Genomic DNA, 17,265 nt, shown 5'->3' with positions numbered 1-17,265 from the left:
TGAGGACTCTTTTGGAGAGTCTGAATTTGAAACCATTTTAATGTGTCACCTATTCAAAATAAGCTAATCAATAAAACTTAACACATTTTTGGATGGGGGAGAGGGACATGATCGGGTTGGCGGTGGCGCTCCAAAGCCACAGAGAAACAATAAATAAAAAAAAAAAAAAAAAAAAAGAGGAGGCTTACCTTGATTTTTTCTCTAGCAAAATTGAGGTACTCTTCATTGTCCTTGTCACCAATTTGAGAGAGTGCTACTGAATATGGGTCAGAATTGTTGACTCTGGCATTCACACACCACTCCACATTGAACAGATGTGCAATGGTGTGGATCGCTGAAGAGGGCAGAGAAGAGAAAGAAAGAAAAGGAGAGGGATGCAAACATTATTGGAGTCAAGGTTTCTGGCTACAGCAGAAACCTCTGACTCCCAAGTGAAACAAAGGGATGTGGTCCAGGATGCTGTAAACAAAAACTGGGTCCCAATAACCACTGAAGCAAGACAGTTCTAATAGTCCAGCTTCTTTTCACCTGTGTGACTGTGGGAAAAATTGTGCAGCCTCTCTGGTATTACTTCCCTCATTTGTAAAATGAATGTTGAACTAACAGTTCTGAAGATTCAACCAATTTCTAAGATAAACATTTGATATAGTCACATCTTCTCTTTTTCCCTAATGTATCTGTGCTCAAGTGAGAAAACAAATCATGTGATGTCTGATAAATCACCTCCAGAGTACAGTGACAAACATAATTGAATTAATACGAGCTGGTGGTCAACAGCATAAATGTCTTAAAATAAGTTACAAAGAAAACTGCATGCATTATCTCATTATCATTTGCCTAGAACTTCCTAGGGACTACTACTGTTAGAAGGGCTTTACAATTACTCAGTCCTTACATGAAACCAATGAGCTAAGTACATTTAATATCAGGTCACCTAAAAGATGAGGGAAACGGGGCATAGACTGCTTTAAAACCTTGCCCAAGGTCACCTAGCCAAAAAGCAGCTGAATTGGGGATCAAATCCAAGCTGTGTGGCACCCGTGTGTGCATTCTTACTGGTATAGCACACTGTTTTCTAACAGAATATTACCATTAATTTCTCTTGAAGCATTTCATTTAGCACAACTCAACGTCCTGCACAATCTTATAGAAGAGAAACCCAGTTAAACACCTTTAAGGTAAGCTCATTTTCATCAGGTAAGAGATTCCTCACAGGCAGACTAAAGCCTTTTTTGTTTATTACTATTTGTGTCTATTTTCTGGCATATAAAATATTTAAGTGAATTCATGGAGACTATATTAACAGTTCTAGGCACATCCCCTACCACAACAGTGATAATACAATACATTACGTATAAAAACATATTGTATTCATACATATATGTGATAATAGTAATAATCACTAAGGTATGTAGGTGATAAGGGATTCCTTAAGATGTTTTCAATTTATAGCTCATATTTCTGTAGATTTACTGCAAAAATCCACAAAGTCTACATTTGTAGCAATGTAATTCGGTAGAATTAATAAAAATTTTTGTGTATCCACTAACAAACATTTGTCATACTAAGATCATGGAAAATGGTGAGAATACGAGGGAAGACTTTATGGCATATTGTTATTTTATATATATAAGAAGATCATATGATTTTCAAAAAAACACTGTAAGTGTAAATCCTAACATCAGAAAATAGAGTTTGAATGCATGTGAACTGAACTCATCTGACCACCATATAATGAACATAATGGACTTGTAGAGACGGATACACGTGTGTATCCAAGAATAGAGGGCTCCTCTGTTACAATTGGTTTGCAATTCAAACGTCTTTTCAATCTTACCAGTGTGAAGCGCTATCATCCATGCCACCATTTTATGGAAAGTGAGGTTCCGATCCAGTTGTCTTCGAATTCTTGTTGAGCAACACTTTGGATGAAGAGAAAAAAGAATGGTGGAAATTGTTCATGTCAAAGCCTTCTATGTCCCAGGTGCTTTACATGCATCAGCTCATGTAATTCTCATAACCGCTCTATGAGGACATATTTCCATCCACTTGGTTGATGAGAAAACTGATGGAGTTAGTAAGTCATCTCTCCCCGTTCAAACAGCAAGCTTAAGTAATATAGTTCCTGTTCTCATAGTGACATGAAGCCCTCTCTCAAATACCTTTCTCATTGTATAAAGTTTTAAATTTTGACACAATATATTCCTAGTTATGATAAATTTATTTAAAGGGGGCCTACGATTTCATAAAGAGTTGGCTTATTGTTTGTTTCCTAGGAGTCCAGTGGGGACAAAAATGAGTGAACAGTTCTAGAACAAGTGAGTAGGTCTTTAACCCAATTGCTAATATACACTATAGAAGGAGGTCATCTAGGTCACAGACATTACAAGGAAAATCACTGTCATTCACATAATAATAATAAAAATAATGATGATGATGTTGATGGTGACAACAATAACTAACAGTTACTGAGTGCTTGTGGAAGAACTCTTTAAGCCTTTTACATGTATTGGCTTACTTAATTCTTACTCTTATGTCAGTTTTATTAAGGAGAGACCATTACCTACCTAACAGCTGAGGAAACAGGTGATTGATTATCCTGCCTTATGTGATATAGTCCATAACGGACAGAGATGAGATTAAATCCAGATCATCTGAGAAATTTTTGTATCAATATTGCAGTAATTTATATCATCTCCTGACACTCAAAATAGAAAGTTGTCCAGGGCATTTGGCCCATATCCATATGTTAGGATGCATGGATTTGAATCTGGAGTCAAGTCAGTGCTCAAAGCAGAGAAAGCAAAACCTTCTTGGTGGTTGAAATAGACGCTTATCCTCACAAAATCTGGCTATTGGCTTGTTCTAGCTGCTTTGCACCACAGTTTAAAAGTACTGTCATAAAAAGTTAAAGTTCTTTAAAGAGGACAGTGACCTTCTAAAACAATCTTAGGTATTGTCAATACATGGATATAAATTTGGTATATAATTTAAATAAGGTGGTTACTTATTTTTAATAAAATATTCTGACTTTGTAGAAAGATATGATTGGTGGACAATTGTACCTGCTGTACTGTTTCTCAGTTCATCACACCTAAAAGGAAGGAAGGTTACATGAAAGGTGACTCTTTGAATCACAAAAATACTAGTAAGGAAGATGATAAGGCTTCCAAATAAAGAAGAAAAGCTTTATCAAGTATCTTGTGGGACCCAGGTAATTTACTTATTTACTAATCACTCAATGCAATAATGCAAGTATTCTCGTCTCCATTATAGACAAAGAAATTAAAATTTCACTTTGGCCTTCTAAAGTTCACATCCCTTTCCATCAAATCAGGTGCAAGGACGCCATCATTATTATTCTAAGTGCCTCAAAAAAATATGACTTAAATTTAAGTTTTGGGATCCTTAGTGGAAAGTGGTCAAAGAAAGTGAGGGCAGGAGAAGAAAGACTAGAAGGGAAAGAAAGCCATGAAGGGCATACTAAAGGGCTACCACTGCGCTTTAACAGAGGGCTCATTCAGACCAGGCAACTCCTTTATAGTTTGAAGAAAATAGCCTCCCGTTTCTTAACTGCCACAGTCCTTCAGTTTTTAAGAGTCCTTCTGATAGGCATAATTCTGGAAGACTTGTAATGACCTTGTGCAATCTTCTCCCTTGACTTTGGATGAGACCTGTGACTAGGGTGTGTGATTTTGTTGGACGATAATGATAAAATGGATTCTGCAGATGTAAAGTCCAAAATTGTCTTAAAGAGAGAGATTTTTTCCCTCAGGTACCCAACACTATCACATAAACTCTTGAAATCTAGGTCTAGAAGTTCCAAGTGGAGGAAGTCAAAGATTAAAAATACAAGAAGGATTTAAGGTACTGTTGCTGAAGTGGCGGGGCATGGAGGCTCCAAAAGTGACCATGGGATGACTACTAGCAAGGAGGCAAGGACCTGAAACTATAATGAGTGGAATTTTGCCAAGAAGGAGCTTGGAAAGGGGTTTTTGGTTTGTTGTTTTTCTATTTTGTTTTAGAGAGCTGAGGTAGAACCCAAGGCTCTGTGCATGCTAGAAACATACTCTATCCAGACTTTCAGAAGAATATTTTAAGCCAGTTTCTAGGTACACTCATTTGCTCTCAGCCCAGCAAACATGTTTTTAATCTTACTTTCACAGAACGCTGAATAGAGAAGTCAAACAGGGTGCTGAACCTCTGCTTTATACAACTTCCAGCTTATAAATGAGGGTTATTCAAAACAATTGCATTTGGGACAATCCATTGCACAGGAGTAGATAACTAATAGCATCCTTCCTGGAGTGGCAAACTGGATTGGACTCTTAAGAATCACAGGATGGTCTGGATGGTGGTGATGCACACCATTAATCCCAGCACTTAGGAAGCAGAGACAAGTGGATCTCTGTGAGTTCGAGACCAGCCTGTTCAACAGAGCGAGTTCCAGGACAGGCTCCAAAACTACAGAGAAACTCTGTCTCTAAAAACCAAAACCAGATAAAGAATCACATGATGAGAATTAATATAGTTGAGAGCAGCCATGAATTATTTTTGAAAGGAAATTTTGTCTTCATATGTATCTATTGTGAGTCACAGGCCTACCACTTAGCTGTAAACTAATTTTCTCCCCTGTATGATAGATAATTGATGAGAATTGAAGTTCTTCCCTAGGAGACATGTAGTCATTGAGAGATGTTTCATTAGAATCTGATGTTATTTTGCGTCATTGTGTAACTAACTTCGCATCTAATGTACCCTGAGTCTCCAGCTAGAGGGCAAGCATCCTGTACAGAGATCAACATGCTATGTACTTGTAAAATTGTTCTTTAATAATTGTTTGGTCATGCCTTGAAAATAAGATCATTAAACCTATCTACATTTCTTACAGCTTCTTTTCCAGTTTCTTGAAGGAGGGATTGAGGGGAAAAATTACTAACTTCTGAATTATAACAAATTTGAAGAGAAATAGTATGGCTTTGTTGGGCCCCCTATATCCTCTGCATAGGCCCATCTTTATCGCTATCATTAGCAGTGATAAAATTTGTGAAATAATAGATGTTGATGCCCTTGCTAACTTTGACACGAAGACGTAGAAAAACTAAATGCAGTATCATAACAATGGAGAGATAGGATTAGGTAATACAGAGTCCATTCAGAGATAACCATTTTATCTTAACATGCATTAATGCAAAGAACATTTGATTCAAAGAAAAAACTAGTGAGTCAATGGAACAGGTCCCACCAAGACAGCAGGCCTTCATTTTTCCTAACCACTGTCTTCAGTGTAGTCAGCAATGGTAAACAACCCTAAAGAGAAGCCACAAGTCATGTTGATGCTGAACTTTCAAGAAAATGATCTCCTCACCACTTCCTGAAAATGAGGCGGGATGATCAGTTTGTAAAGTTTGAAAGACGGGCTTTATCTTTTATTGCTTGGGTCCTTTCTGTTCCTCCTTACTATAAAAGATACCATTTCTGTGCTTCGGCTCACCTCTAAATTATTACCAGCCATCTGCCAAATAGCCAAGCTGTCATCATGCCTTACAGCTTCCTCATGGAACTACCTCTTTGCCTTTGTCCACTAACTTCTAAAAGGAAGTTTCTCTGTTACTGTCACAAAGAGCCTTGCCCAATTTCAACAAACTATCATTATAGTGCAAGGGCAATTGTTGGGACATCCTGGCAATTTGCTATGCTCTATTGAAACTGAATTTCAAAATAATGAAAAGTGGAACTAAAATGAAGTACTCATTTGATAGGGTGTATTTTAAGCTTTTAAAGCTCTATTTTATGTATACTTGGTCTGATTGTATTTGTATTACATATTTATGAACATTTTAGGTAAAATGTCAAGAGCTTATCCTTACATCTCCTGACAGAACTCAGGTAAAGACTCTGACAATAATGTCCACACATGGTGGCAGTAAAACTATGTGAAAAATATGAAGGATAACACTTTTTTATGGAACTCTTTATAATTTTGAAATCCCATGTTAATTCTAAATCTCTTCCACAGGACTCTAAGCTCCTAAAGCTTGTGGCTTTCTGCCTTTAATCACTTTGTATCTCCAGTTATTAATATATAGAAAGCTCTCTACTAGGGTGACAACTTAATAATCAACAAACTTAAATAATCAGTATATTTTTACTAAAAGTATATTCGTCCGTTTTTCTTCTTTTTCTCAACACTGGAAATGGAAAATAGAGCCTTTTATACTTGGTGTGTTCTTTACCACTAAGCTACAGTCCTTCCTAGAAAGGCATATTTATGTTTAAATTTGCATATTTGACCTGCTTCCCTGTTAAAATCATCCCTGAGATGAAAAGCACAAAGGGGCTCCCTCTAGGCAGACACATGGTTTGAGGCAGAGCCATGATGAGCCCTTCTGATTCTGAGACTATATAAGGCAAACGGCCTTACCTTTTAACCTTCCTGTTTTAGTCTGACCTGAAGATTAGGGTGGTCACAAGTTAGAAATTTGTTTCTACACATGGGAGTTCATCAAAGACTTCTGTATGCTTAGGCCTATCCTTTTTCCATCTCTCTCAACAAAGCTAGCTGAGAGCCTTTACCTCTATCCTTTTGGGAGGGGCCTAAGGATACACAGCCAGAGGGCTTTTTCCCCTCTGGGTAACCAGAAGAATTCAAAACCAAAGTCTGAATGATTCGGACCTCTAAAACTGAACAGAAATTCTGTGTCTGTTTAGTTAGTACGGTGTTAATGGAACAAGTTTTTGAAATTATTATATCCTTATCATTTCTAGAGTAGGTCATTTAGCAGGCTCAAATACTCATATTAAACAGAGCCACGGGGAGAGTTCAAGATGTTTAGTTAACACATACAAAAGCGAACAGGCTCTGGGAGCACCATTTCCTGGCTTTGATTCCTCCCAGTTAATCGTGCTCCCACTCACTCCCTCGACATGAGTTCTACAGAGCTTCAGTGAGCTGCGGCCGCTCCCACTTCCAACATCAGCCACAGCATACTCGTGCATTTAAACCGCGAGCAGAAAGCAGCTGCTGTTTTCAAAGTTCACACTTCAGCTTGCTAAGCCCAGAATGAAGGGTATGCCATACCTGTCAGAGACCATTGCTTTGAGGGAGGGGAAGTAGGCAGGGATAACAGAATAGACGGTATGAAAGCACGAAGAACAATTCTAAGCGAGGAAGCGTACAAATGGAGATGAATAGCAGAAAGATGGGAAAAGGAAGCAGTGGAGCAGCTGATCAACAATATTCAAGTATATATGAAAATACCAGAAGGAGAACCCTTACTTTGTCTGCTAATTTAAATAAATACATAAATAAGTGGAGGAAATTGTTCTTTTGTGTGAAGATCTATTTGGTTATAGAATTGGGCTTTTCTACAATTTAATCACTGCTATTAAAGGTTCTCATGAGGGTCTTCACCTGTGGGCCACAAGTTGCCCCTAAGATGACATTTTATATGTGCTGCTCATGGGACATGGGCCCTCAAGGCAATGCAACTTCGGGTTGTGAGGTAATCAGGATTTCTTAACTGACCACCTTGGTGAAAACACTGCCTGTTTCTCAGGCTTTACTTCCTCTAAATAGAAAGTATTCAAATGGGGACAGGGGGAATTTCTTTTTAAAGGCAACCGAATCATGTCTCCATAAAAACAAAACAAGTTAATGTGCAATGGTGTCATCTAGCAAGGCTTCATGTGGCTCCTGTACAAGATAGGTGGGTAGCTTGGCTATCCGTCTTTCAATGCAGTGAGATTGTATCTCCGTGGAGTCTTGGGAGATTATTTGGAAAGCCTCATGGTTGATGTCTAACAGCAGGTGCTCTTGTTCGGTTTTGCCCTGGTTTTGCTCAGTCTGCAAGATCAAATTGTGATACATTAAAATAATGACTTGGATAAAGGAGCATTGTCACAGAATTTTCCAGATGAAGGACCTGACCCTTTTCAGAGAACCTCAAATGATTTGTCAACATTCTTCTTTTATTTCTGCCTGCCCAATTTGTTGTTTTGCTGCTGAGCAAAAATGAGTCGAAGATTTTGCTCAACTACATATGGCTTTGCAGTACTGGAGGCGCGACTTGGGTCCTGCGTGCTAGGTTAATGCTGTACTACAGAGTTACCCCTGTTTCCTGACTCTTCGTGTAAAACTAGAGCCCCGAGCGTGGAATTTAGGGAGTATGTTTAAGATGAAATGGTATTTTGTAAAGAGGTGGGGAGTATCAAAGTTTAATTGTCTGCTCATGCCATTTTAGCAAATTGAGGGCTGTATGTGTCTAGATAGAAACTCTTCTTTAGACTAATAGGAATGTTGTATGACTAGGAAAAGGGAAGCAAAGTGAAACACAAATTGTACCTGTAACTCACCATCTACTTCACATATTCAGTAATTGTTGGATCAAGTGTTAACTCTTTAGCTATATATTTAAGCTCCTACTTTCACAGTAAAATCCCTGCTTTCTTTCCCAGTCTTATCTTAGAGCAGTGGTTCTCAACCTCTGGGGCATGACCCTTTGGGGGATCGAGCAACTCTCTTTCACAAGGGGCTGAAAAATTTGGATGTTTACATTGTGATTGACAGCAGTAGCAAAATTACAGCTCTGAAATAGCAAAAAAATAATTTTATGTTCCCCACAACATGAGGAACTTTAGTTGCAGCATCAGGAAGATTGAGAACAGAACCATTGCTCTAGACAGTTACCCATCACAATTACTGTACTCTCAGAAGCAGAGTTTGCTTGCCATTGTCCTTCAAAATTGATTTTAACTTAAATATTTTAAGATTTTAGGAGAGAGATGGGGGAGGGGGTAGACATTTGTGTGGTAGTCAGAGGTCGATGTCAAGCGTCTCCCTCTACTTTCCACCTTAGTTTTGAGGCAAAATCTCTCACTGAATCTGGAGTGCACCAATTCTGCAAGGCTAGCTGTTCATCAAAACTCAAGGTCCCAGGAGGGCACTAACACCTAAAACTTCTCAGGAATTTTTTTCAGTGTGGCCAGGAATAGAAAAAAAATCCAAAGTGAAGCAATGTCTTGCTGATAATTAGATTTTAAAGGCAGTTACATGAAAATATACCCAAATCAAATCAAGCTCAGGATGCTGCCTGTCCTTGACTCGACATGTTCAACCTGCCCAATTCTGTGCACTGTTCTATATTTCTTCCTATGGGAAGAATACACTGCCTCTCTTTGTCCCAAGCCAGACAGAACCTGCCTGTGTTCATCTTCATTCTCCAAGTACACAAACGTTCATAGAAGGAAAACAATCTAGCCATCAACTCATACATTGGGTAAATATTATCCTTTGTGTTTCTTTTGGTACTGATGATTGTTGCCATAGCCTCATGCATGGTTGGCAATCACTGTACCAGTGAGCGGCACCATCTGCCCAACAAACCACATTTAAATAGAACACAATAAAGGGTGATACAGAAAGTATTATAGTATTTCTCATTTTTTGATAATAAGATGTCTCACCATGTTCTGTGCTTTTGCCCATGCTATCTCTTGCCCACATAGAACACCGTTTCATCAACAAATTCTAAATGTTGATTTATCCTCACTACTCAGGCTACTTGTCCTCTGCAACCTTCCTGGCATCCCCTGCCCCATCTAATGTCATTTCTGTCTTATTTGATCTGTCATATCTGATCCTCTATGGCTCTTTATTTTAATGTTTTATATGGGATCTACCATATTTTGTTCTGTACAATGTTATTTGAACATGTATTAAATTTAAAAATATCAATGATTTAATTTTTATCTTCATATAATGTTACCAGTTTATATATATATATCTCAAGGTGCTCATTGAAACATTAATGTAAAGGCAAAGGGGGCTCTGGGCATGTAGAAAGCCCTGAAACTTCCAATCCCATGGGACTATAAATGTTTACTTTGCTTTTCTTTATTTTTGTTTTATTTTTTTTTAAATTTCACTATGTAGCTGTGGCTGGCCTAGAGCTCCCTATGTAGGCTGGAATAGGCTCAAACTTCAGAACTGTCTGTCTCAGGCTCCTCATTCCTGGGATTATAGACATGTGGCATCCTAGGAACCAACTATTTCCCCTCCTATTTTCATATAGTGGGTTTTTCTGTGCGTTGATTTAATTTGCTTGAGATGTTACACAGAAAATGTGTTTTCTATGATAAAATTTTAAAAATAGTCTTGAACAGTTAGTTCCTAAATATCACATGTCTGGCTCATATACTCTTTTTTTTTTTTTTTGGTTTTTTTTCGAGACAGGGTTTCTCTGTGGCTTTGGAGCCTGTCCTGGAACTAGCTCTGTAGACCAGGCTGGTCTCGAACTCACAGAGATCCGCCTGCCTCTGCCTCCCGAGTGCTGGGATTAAAGGCGTGCGCCACCACCGCCCGGCTGGCTCATATACTCTTAACACATGTATGTTTACTTCAGTACTGTTGTTGATGTATAGTTTAGCTGCTTCTTAAATTTTTCAAATTAAATTACTGTTCCAGGGATATGTGTGTGTGTGTGTGTGTGTGTGTGTGTGTGTGTGTGTGTGTGTGTGTGTGTGTAGATATATGATATATATTACAGCATAGGACATGGTGCAGCTCATGAATATTCTACACAAGATAAGCTTCACAAAGCATTACTTTGTTCTGCCTTAGAAAGAGCATTTGGCATGACGGATTGAGAATTTGAGGCACTCAGTAGAAAGCTTGCTCTTACCGCGCTGGAACCCCTGAGGAAGGAGAGCAGATTTCGACACACTGGTAACAGGATCAGCATGCAGTTGAAATTCAGGCAGGCTGCAGGTGCCCTGGCCAGAGCCAGTGCTGACTAGAAGAGAGAGGATTGCGAGCAGAGAGACTTTGGTGAGCAGAATACCCATTCTCCTCTTCCCTGGGGTCCCATCATGGAACCCCAAAAAGCTCCCTTAAGACATCTGGAATGGAATTCCCTTCACAGCGGAGGAGTTTTCTTGGGGTCCACTGATATGCTTTACTTTAACCTGAAGCTGCCTGTCTACTCCAACTGAACATTTTAAAGTTTCAAACCTGAAGAGAAGTGGAAAGAAATTTACTTTGAGTTCTTTTTATCCACCTGCCGGACTAAACTTTTTAAATTTTCATGTATGTGCTTTATCATCTACCTAGCTTTCCACCCCTTCCTCCATCAGAGGAGAGTATCAGGTGTCCTCCTGTATTTCTATGGTGCTCTGCTTTATTCCTGTGAGACAAGGTCTCAGCTTGAACCAGGATCTCACTGTCTTTTGTCTAGTCTGGTGTTCAGCAAGCTCTAGGGATCCTACTATCTCTACTACTCCCTTGCCCTTCCAGCGGTGGTGTTATAGGTGCCTGTGGCCACACTTGACTTTTTACATGGGAACTGGGGAACTGAACTCTTGGCCTCATGCTTGTGCAGCAGGAACTCCTATCCCTTGACACCCCTCCCATATAGTTGATACATTTTAAAGTAAGTTGCATGCATCAGTTTACTTTCTCCTAAATCTTTGAGCATGTATACCATTAACAAGAGGTCAGTATCAAAACTAGATCTTTGATTTTAAACTAAGTCCCCCTTAGCATTTAGACCTTAACAGTAACTTAAGCTGGTATGGTGTAATACTTGAGTGAAACTGGTTTAACAATGTCTAAAGAAGTTGCCTATGATACAAGAACAGATCAACATGAATAGAGTAGAGACAATTTTAATAATGTGAAATGATTGTTTGGCAATACTTACACATATGATTATAACATTATTAATGTAAGTAACATTTTCAGCATTATATAACAAATGATGTGCTTTGGGAGTGGCTGTAGTTCTAATTATTTTCACTTGTGATGAAGAGACCTGACATTTCAAGGAAACAGATTGCTTAGGGACTCAAGGAAGTTCAAGGACCTCTGCTCGGCTGGCCTACTGAAGTGATGTAGTACACAAACAAGTTCCTGCAAGTCTCCAGATAATAGCTTGAAGTCGATTTTTTCAAGATCATTTCACATGTCATTAGGAGGAGGACTTCTCCATGCCAAAAATATGATATGAACCATTTAACTTAGAAAAATATAGAAAATTTCAATTGTCAAACCTGTATGAGTGGCTCCCAGTAGACTTTCCATTCTAGAGATTCCTATGTTAAGCTTGGCACATATTGGCAGAGAGGGATGCAGGTAGGACCCTCTACCACACTTCAGTTTGTTACACTGTCAGGCCTTAAGTGATTCTTGCTAAAGAATTTGCAACTGGGGAGTGAAGCTGGTGATGTTGTCTTGGTTGGTCAGAATATTCATTCTAAATCTTAAAAGGAATAAATAAATACGAGCGCATCTGTCTAGAAGTGTGAGCTGGCTGATATTGCATGAGGTGGAAGTTCACTTACCCCGAGGAGTTTTCGAGTATAAAAGTACTTAGGTCCATCATCATAAACCTTGTAGTAGTTGACAAAGAGGAAGACATTCAACCCCAACCACACCAGCTGCACAAACAGAAAAAGTCGGATGAGGTTTATAAGCCTAAATAAGTAGATTCCCTATGATAGTGGAGTCAAATGAAGGACAGGACTTCCCCCACATTCAGACTTTGACAAAGGGGGTCATAAAGCTGAGCACAATCAGCTTCGAGGCAGCTCTTTCCTATCCCCGCGCCACCCAACTCTTCAGTCACTGGCTTGATCTGCCCTTGTTGTTTTGCATGATTGCTTCACTACTTGGTCAGCATGCGAAGTTAGTATCAGCCTGCCTTGTCTCTTTCCATCTTAAGATCAGAGAGGTAATAATGGTTGATAAGTAAAGTGAGAACACATGGAACACGTATTGTTGCTGACCCTCGCTCGACCTGTAGGAAATTGAACTGCCCTCTCCCAGATGCCCGTCACCTACTTGCAGCACATACAGCTTACCATTCTATTTGGTAAGTTTTCCTTCATTTTTAAAGGAGGGCATATTGAACATGAGCAAAGGAGTCAAGGTCAGGGAATTTAAACAATAAACTTTTTAGATTTTAAGTTGGCATTTGATGCTAGCAATAACCTTATCAAGGGCTGATACTGCCCAGTCTTCTACCTTGAGCTCCAAAGTGATTTTCTTTCAATATGAAATTACTAGCTATTATTAATACTAGCTATTAAATACCCATAAATGTTTCATAACAGTCTCTCTTTACACAGAAGGCACTACAGAAACTTCCTCTCTTGCCCTGTCACTCTCCCCAACTCTAAATTTCTAAACCATGTCTTTCTTTTCAAATATATGCATACACAACTTAAAAAATTACTTCCTGGGGAAACTATAATTAGAATGAAAATTCTATTTCAACTTGTTTCTTAAGTGAATAATCTGCTCTTAAAATGGCAGTAAGAAGTCAGGACTCCAGTTTTAAATCCTGATGTTTCTATGTTGCATTGGAATATTGGTTTGGCATGAACTAACTTTCAATCAAATATTTGTTGTTTTAATGTTATTCATGCTACTTATTTATTTACATCTCTAGAACTCAAACACTCCATGTATTACATGGTGAATTTTTAGAAAACTTCCATTCATAAGTGATTTTGATATCATGCTTCATTAACTATTTGGCAAGAATAGATACCACATTTCTTCCAATTCAATTCATCCATAATTGCTTTGCTGAGAACACTAACTTAAAAGTATAAACCAGAAATCAATGTGTAATTGAAAATTAGCCACAGCCTTATTTCCAAAATTGTTTCTCAAGATAGATTAATAATTCATATATAATTCAATATTATATACATACTTTATATGCACATAAATACATATAACATATATACCACATATATATGAGTCTAAATAATTTATTTCAATTCTTCCATCTCAACTTGTTGCAAAATTCACAAGTGACTACAGTTCAGACCTCTTAGGGAAAAATGTGCTTATTTTAAAAAGAAATTTGAGAACTTTGGTTGTTTTGGTTCTATTACTGAAGTAAAGGTCCCTTTCCCATTCATGAAATCTTTAAGAATAAATATTATTCAGAAAACAGTAAGGTTTTAATTGAGCATTTTAAGTAGGTAACATAAAAAGTGGACAAATTTACCTCCGAGTAACTAAGAAAAATATCTCAAAGATCTTCAGTATGATCTTCTATTCTCTCTGTTAAATGCTGGCTAATTCCACAGTCTTAGTAACTCAGAAACAAACTGGGAGAAATGAGAGCTGTTGGTGCATAGTTTTAATTAAGAAGTTTGGAACGGGAGAATTAACTCAATCTACTTACAAATTGATGCTTGTTCACAGTGTAAGTAAATTTCTTAAGCAAACAACAGTAAGAAAACCCATTGCTCTATGTTAGCTCCCAAGAGAACCCCAACACATTAAAGAATTATAATTTATCTCTTGTTGGTACTTACAATGACAACGATGGAGAGTCCCTCATTCACGGCCCAGTTCCCCATGGCAGCAAAGGGTGAATGTGCTGGGTCTGCCTTTCTTCTCTACTGTGCTTCTTCTTTGCATGAGGAAATGAAAACAGCATTGGGGCAATATGTTTCCTTTGCTATTATCAGAAATTAGCTAATCATTGGTCAACTGAAAGCCTGTTTCCATAACAAATTTAAATCTTTAAACCACATAAAAACTACAGAAAGAAAAATAGGTCTTGTGATTCAATCACAAGTAAATACATTGGAAAATGAAACCAATTGCTACAACTGAGAGACTATATTTGTCAAGTTTTAAAATTTGCTTTATCATTTATCAGATTTTTGTGCAGTTTATGAATATATTATACACAATGACCTATGTTTTTTTTAACTAACTAGTTTTCTACTTGTAATTTTCAAGGTATCTGCCTAACCGTGGATAAAACGTGCGTGTGCTGGGTAAAACATACTGAACACTTGTGACATCTTTTGACAAACTCTTTTTTTTATTTTGAGAAGAGTAGTTTTATTTTAGGGGAATAAAAATTTCAATATTTTCCAGTTTAAATAATAAACTGAACAGAAATGAGATTGTACAAAAATGGATTATATAACATTATAATTCTTCAGTTGATTTGCAAAAGATATAATTATTGGAACTAGAATATTTTTATGTAAATGAAAAAGATATATAAATTTAAAAATGACTTTCTTCAAGCATTATTTTTTCTTCTTTTTTTTAATTTATATATTAAAAATTTCCACCTCCTCTTCTCCTCCCATTTAGTCCCTCTCCCCCTCCCTCTCAAGTCTGAAGAGCAGTCAGGGTTCCCTGCCCTGTGGAAAGTCCAAGGTCCTCCCCCCTCCATCCAGGTCTAGGAAGGTGAGCATCCAAACAGACTAGGCTCCCACAAGACCAGTCCATGCAGTAGGATCAAAACTCAGTGCCATTGTCTGACAAACTCTTATAGCAGTATTTATCCTCACTGGGTAAAGTAAAAAGAGTGATAGATGATGCTTATAGAGTGCTAACCATGTTTCAGTTTTCTATCATAAAGTAGATATAGGCCTATATTGTGTACATATATTTGTGACTTGAAACATACATATTAATACATATGTATGCATACACAGAAAAATATTTGTGCCCACATATACATCGACTCAGTTGATTCTCATAACTCAATCCCTATAAGTAGGTTCTAATTTATGATTACATTTACAGATGAGAAAACCAAGACCAAGAGCAGTGAACTTATTTAAACCCAGTTACAGTGCCAAGGAATAATGCAGGCGGTCGTTTGAAGTCCATACAACTGATGTTACCTGTAAAGTAAGGTACCAGAAAAAAAAAGTTTAAATTTGTCAGTGCCACCTTAAATCACTCCACACAGGAAAGGAAACTGTAGTAAAAGTACCAAAATATTTAGGTAGCAAACATGTTTCCAGGCAGACATTTTCTATGCTAAATTGGTAGACATAGATCAAAGATGTGTCAGTGTATGGTAGATGCTAAAGCTAGGTGTAGCACAACTACATGCGGCCACTCTTCTGCCTTCCAGACATGAAGCAGATTAGGATGGTAACCTGACCATGTGATCAAAGTACAAGGTGGCTGCACGGCTAATAGAGAAGTTCAAGAAACAAACTGAAGCACTGGAAGACGACTAAAGAGCACAAGAACCGAGGTACACACTCTCTCAGTTGCTGTCTACAGAACACACAACCTCTGGGATTTTGGCAATTAGCAAAGCAGCATGTTTTTCCCACTGCACGATATTTAAAGAAAGATATTGTGACATTCTCCATGGTAATCAGAACATGTATAACACACATAAAGGCAAAATGACCTCCTGGGTTCATTCCCAAAATAGATAAATTCAAAGACTGGTTAGGAAATCAGAACATTGACAAGCTATATATATGATGATCTCTTTGCCCACCCTCTCCAAGAACTGCTGGATTTCACAGAGAACTACATTTGTCAGCCTTAGATTGATGGTTTCCGGTTGGTTTAGCTAAACTGGAGTAGAGGAGAAGCCACAATGGTTCTCACCGCAGAATTTTGCTTCAAGAGACGTTCACCAGGTTGGTGAATTGTTACTGGGCCTCCAGCTTCCCCTAGTCTGCCCTCCCTTCAATGTCATGAACACCTGCTAGTCAGTAGTATTGTAGGGCTCCGTGTTGCCAGATGGCCCCCGCTGTTGTGCAGGGGTGGGAGATTAGACAACCTCCTCCCAGTTCCTCTAACTGAGAGGTAACCACTTCCTGTAGTTGTTCTTTTTTATGTTGCCCCTTGTCCCTTTTGGGATTCTCCACTTTTCCATCACCCATGCAACACTTTCCTGGTGTGAAAGTCCCTCTGTTGAAATATTGTGGTTTCTGTTTTTTAATTGGATTTTGAAACAAAGTAATTTAGTTTGAGTACTTAGTCATGTAACTAAAGAAGTTAATCTTATATGCCTAAAGAACAATAAAACAGCATAAACACGAATTCTCTTTCTCTCCTTCACTCTCAGATTCCTTCATAAGGATGACTCCCAGTCCTTCAAGCTATTAAAAAGTCAACAAGGTCTCCTCTTCTGTTACTTTCCCCTCTTTTCTCTTTCCCTGCCTAATGGTTCATCTTTCCTGTTCTAAATTTTTACATTTCCCCCACTGTTTTATCATGTGCTTTCTGATGCCTGTGCTCTACTGCAGAAAAAGTGAGCGTGCCGTGAACATTCACATGCTAAGGAACAAACATGCTACTTGGCTATTTCCCCCTCCTTTTCCTTCCCCCTACAAGTTCAGAAGAAGATTCAAAGAAGGAAGCATTTTTGCCACAGATAAGCAACCATTCCCTTCTGTTGATTTTCCCCCTCGTGAAAGTAATCACGACAGTCTGTAGCATCTTCATGAGTCTTAAGGGCCTCAATCAGT

At 38.2% G+C, this 17,265-nt stretch overlaps 1 protein-coding gene across 2 annotated transcripts in view; it reads right to left on the bottom strand.

The window, feature by feature from the left end:
• The window catches only part of LOC101984745 (cytochrome b-245 heavy chain), a 70,005-nt gene that overhangs the window by 21,473 nt on the left and 31,267 nt on the right, over positions 1–17,265 (bottom strand). The window contains exons 2-6 of one of the 2 annotated variants that reach the window (XM_026782084.1): positions 14,332–14,429; positions 12,340–12,435; positions 10,683–10,793; positions 1,838–1,922; positions 189–334 (exon numbers count right to left, since the gene is read on the bottom strand). In XM_026782084.1, coding sequence (XP_026637885.1) covers positions 189–334; positions 1,838–1,922; positions 10,683–10,793; positions 12,340–12,435; positions 14,332–14,376 — 483 coding nt within the window. In that variant the 5' untranslated portion in view covers positions 14,377–14,429. Of the gene's footprint in view, positions 1–188; positions 335–1,837; positions 1,923–10,682; positions 10,794–12,339; positions 12,436–14,331; positions 14,455–17,265 lie in introns of those variants that run through there. The other variant, XM_005352835.2, reaches the window with a different exon arrangement.

The sequence above is a fragment of the Microtus ochrogaster genome, chromosome 10 (genome assembly GCF_000317375.1).
Source record: "Microtus ochrogaster isolate Prairie Vole_2 chromosome 10, MicOch1.0, whole genome shotgun sequence".
NCBI lineage: Eukaryota > Metazoa > Chordata > Mammalia > Rodentia > Cricetidae > Microtus > Microtus ochrogaster.
This window is presented reverse-complemented; position numbering and strand designations above follow the sequence as displayed.